Below are 3060 nucleotides of genomic sequence, written 5' to 3'. Positions count from 1 at the left end.
GGTTTTTGGTGTTTTCTTAGGCTGGTTTCTTCTACCCTATATATACCTCTTTGCCATAACTATTTTCAACTAATCAAGAAAGTTTTTAAACAAGTTTAAAAGAGTGTTTAAGAGTTTGTTTAAGTTTTGTTTCAAGTTTATTTTGTAAAGAAATTTTCACAAGAGGAAGAGGAGATTATCCATTCTTGTTTGGGCTTCAATCTACATCGCTGCACTCTTGTTTTAAAGAAGTTTTCTTAAACTCATTTTCTAGCTTGTTTATGCTTAATTTGTCATATTTATTTTTGCTAGATTAAATTGAGTTTATATGTTATTTTACTCTTTATTTTCACACACAACCTATTGAGCTTTTAGTATTTTATACATAATATATTTGGGGTTGTGAGATTGTGTTTCTTAGAGTGTGAGCTTACATTGTGTTCTCATCTATTGTAGAGAACTAACCATTTGTTATTGTTCTTATCGTGAGATCACTTTGTAATACACTTGTACACCGAGAGGAGTGTGTGGTGAGAGACGGGATCGATTCCAAGAAGAGTGACATCGATAGTAAAGCCTAGGGAGAGATTGTACATCTGAGCACTTAAAGAAGATGACACAGGCTATGGTGCGAAACACCCTTGGGTGTTTCGTACATGTGTGCGAAACACCTTGGGTGCGAAACAATACTATGTGTTTCACACTCTGAGTGCGAAAAACAACTTTGGTTGTGTTGTTTCTTCATCGTTTCGCCGTTTCGCGCGTTTTGTTGACTCGTACGCTTTGCCGACTCGTTTCGTGCGTTTGTTTGCTTCTTTACGGCATCGGATAATCCTCTTTGACTTGGATAATGACGTTCATCACATTTTCTTCGTCTCGAGTTGCGTGCGAGAATCTATAGGTAATTTTTGACGCCTACAACTTCCTACTTGGATCAAAACTAATCTAGTTAAGATATTAACCCAATTAGCGAAGAGTAGTCAAACACACCCTTAGATTTTCCTGAATTCTATGTTAATTTTAATACAAGATAAAAAGTGATGGTCTATAAAGACTAATAATAAGTTCTCACAAGTGTTGTAGCGAGCAGTAAGTGAATGTTAATTAATTAAATAAATTACCCAGCAAGGATGGCGCCTATGCAAACGGAAGATCCAACTGCTAGCCCTGCCAATTCTCCCACCTGTACGTGCATAGATGAGCACATGCATACATACATACATAAGTCAAACCAACAAAAATCTTCAATTTCAATTGAAATCAACAAGATCAACTGTTATCTTTTTTTTTTTCTACTTCTTTTAGCAAAACTAATAATCATTAATTTCAGATTAGGTGCTCACAGCTCTGGTATCAGTGGCAACCGCAGAGGTGACAAACATCAAGGTGAAGGTGGCGATAATCTCCATAACCAGAGCCTGATATGCGGTCCCGGAGGGCGTTGTTGTACCAAGATCGTGCAATGGCGGAAGCACCTTGTGCAGGGTGAAGGAGGCAATCATAGCCCCTGTAAATTGGGCTGACATGTAGAAGGGAACCTGCAAACGAACAACTGAGCCATATGATCTTTTACCCCATTTTTTTTTTAAAAATCATATTATCACATATACATATATGTATGTAATAACAGCAGGTTGCACGTATCAATCAGCATTAATTTGTACGTGCGGTAACAAAATATTTGGGAAGGCCTGACCTGTATCCAAGGGAAATGTCTGGTGACTGCAAAGGCCAGCGTCAGGGAGGGGTTCATGTGAGCACCGGAGATGTGACCCACTGCGTATATCATCGTGGTCACGGTGAGGCCGCCGGCAATTGACGCTCCAAGCTGCGATACTTCGTGCTCATCACTCCGGTAAAGGGCGCCAGACCCGCTGCCAACGAACACTACCATGAACGTGGCTATCAGCTCTGCCATCACCTGCAAACACGTACGTATGAACATATATACGCTGGCCTGCAGCTAATTAATCAATCAAGCACTTGTGCTAGCTGCTTAATTACCTTTCTGAGGATACACGGAGGTAGTCGATCTCGAAGCTGATTGAGAGTTTTTGGGGGGTTTTGATCAGTTGAGATCTCACTGATATCTAATGAGTGATCTTCTGCAGGTCTCGTAGAGTTTGAAGCCATATATGTTAATTAATATCTCGCTTCATCAACTCCGTACTAACACTCTTCAATTGGGTCTGATCAATTAGCTTGTTGGATCTAATTATTCTATGTGGTGTGCTGCTTCTTCTCCTTATATTTAGGCTAGTAACGCTGCATACGCAAGAAGAAGATTATTAATTAGTGTGACCTAGCTAGCTAGCTGATTGGTTTGTGACTCAAAACTAGTACTCTTGCTTGGATCGATCCACAGATTTTGAAGCACGTGGCAAACTCCCCACGATGAAATTAGTAGGAGAAAGCAGTTCAATTCTCCTTTCAAATAACTAGCCAATCAAAATCAAGCTGGTTACCCGTACCTAGCTACGTCAATCCAATATTTTTTGAACGTGCTGCATGTATATAAAAATTAAGTTTTCTTTTTTCCGGAATTAAGTGGGATTGACCAATTTACAAGACATTACCTACTTCTCTAATTTTTGATATCCAGAGGGAGGTTTTGATTAAAAACATATGATGAGTAGGTGAGAATTTAGATTTACGTCTATTTTTCAGGACCATCGCTCTTAATGGGAGATGGAACCAATCAGTGTATTTCTGTTTGTTTGGCCCTAGGGGACTTGGCGGTCGCAATTGTCACCTCTATGGGTAATCAAGCTCCCAAAAAAAAGGGCCCCTTTTTTTCGATTAATTAAATAGAGGATTATACACACACATACATACATACATATATATGTGTGTGTGCGCGCGTGTGTACACACACATATACATACACACACAAACAAACACACACACACATACTAGTTAAGATGCATGTGCGATGCACGTGGTAGAATATCATGATCATGCAAATTGATAAAAATAGAATAAAAATAAAAAATAAAATAAAGTTTTTTGCGGGATTGATCATCAACTCAATATATAATCTCTCTTTCAAATGAAATATTGTCATTGTTTCCTTCAACCCAG

General features: G+C 38.8%; 1 protein-coding gene across 1 annotated transcript; it reads right to left on the bottom strand.

Annotated features, from left to right (window-relative positions):
* Nucleotides 1-1100: 1100 nt before the first annotated feature.
* Nucleotides 1101-2200, bottom strand: LOC109828588 (aquaporin NIP2-1-like; the record flags this gene model as incomplete). Its single annotated transcript, XM_020395552.1, has 4 exons — nt 1984-2200; nt 1676-1900; nt 1323-1517; nt 1101-1162 (listed from the first exon to the last, which is right to left on the bottom strand). Coding segments are annotated over exons 1-4 (611 nt in total), but the record flags the coding sequence as incomplete, so codon positions are not given.
* Between the last annotated feature and the right edge of the window lie 860 nt (nt 2201-3060).

This window comes from Asparagus officinalis, unplaced genomic scaffold (assembly GCF_001876935.1).
Source record: "Asparagus officinalis unplaced genomic scaffold, Aspof.V1 AsparagusV1_Un2535, whole genome shotgun sequence".
Taxonomy (NCBI): domain Eukaryota; kingdom Viridiplantae; phylum Streptophyta; class Magnoliopsida; order Asparagales; family Asparagaceae; genus Asparagus; species Asparagus officinalis.
The sequence above is the reverse complement of the archived record's forward strand: the minus strand, read 5'-3'. Positions and strand labels throughout refer to the sequence as shown.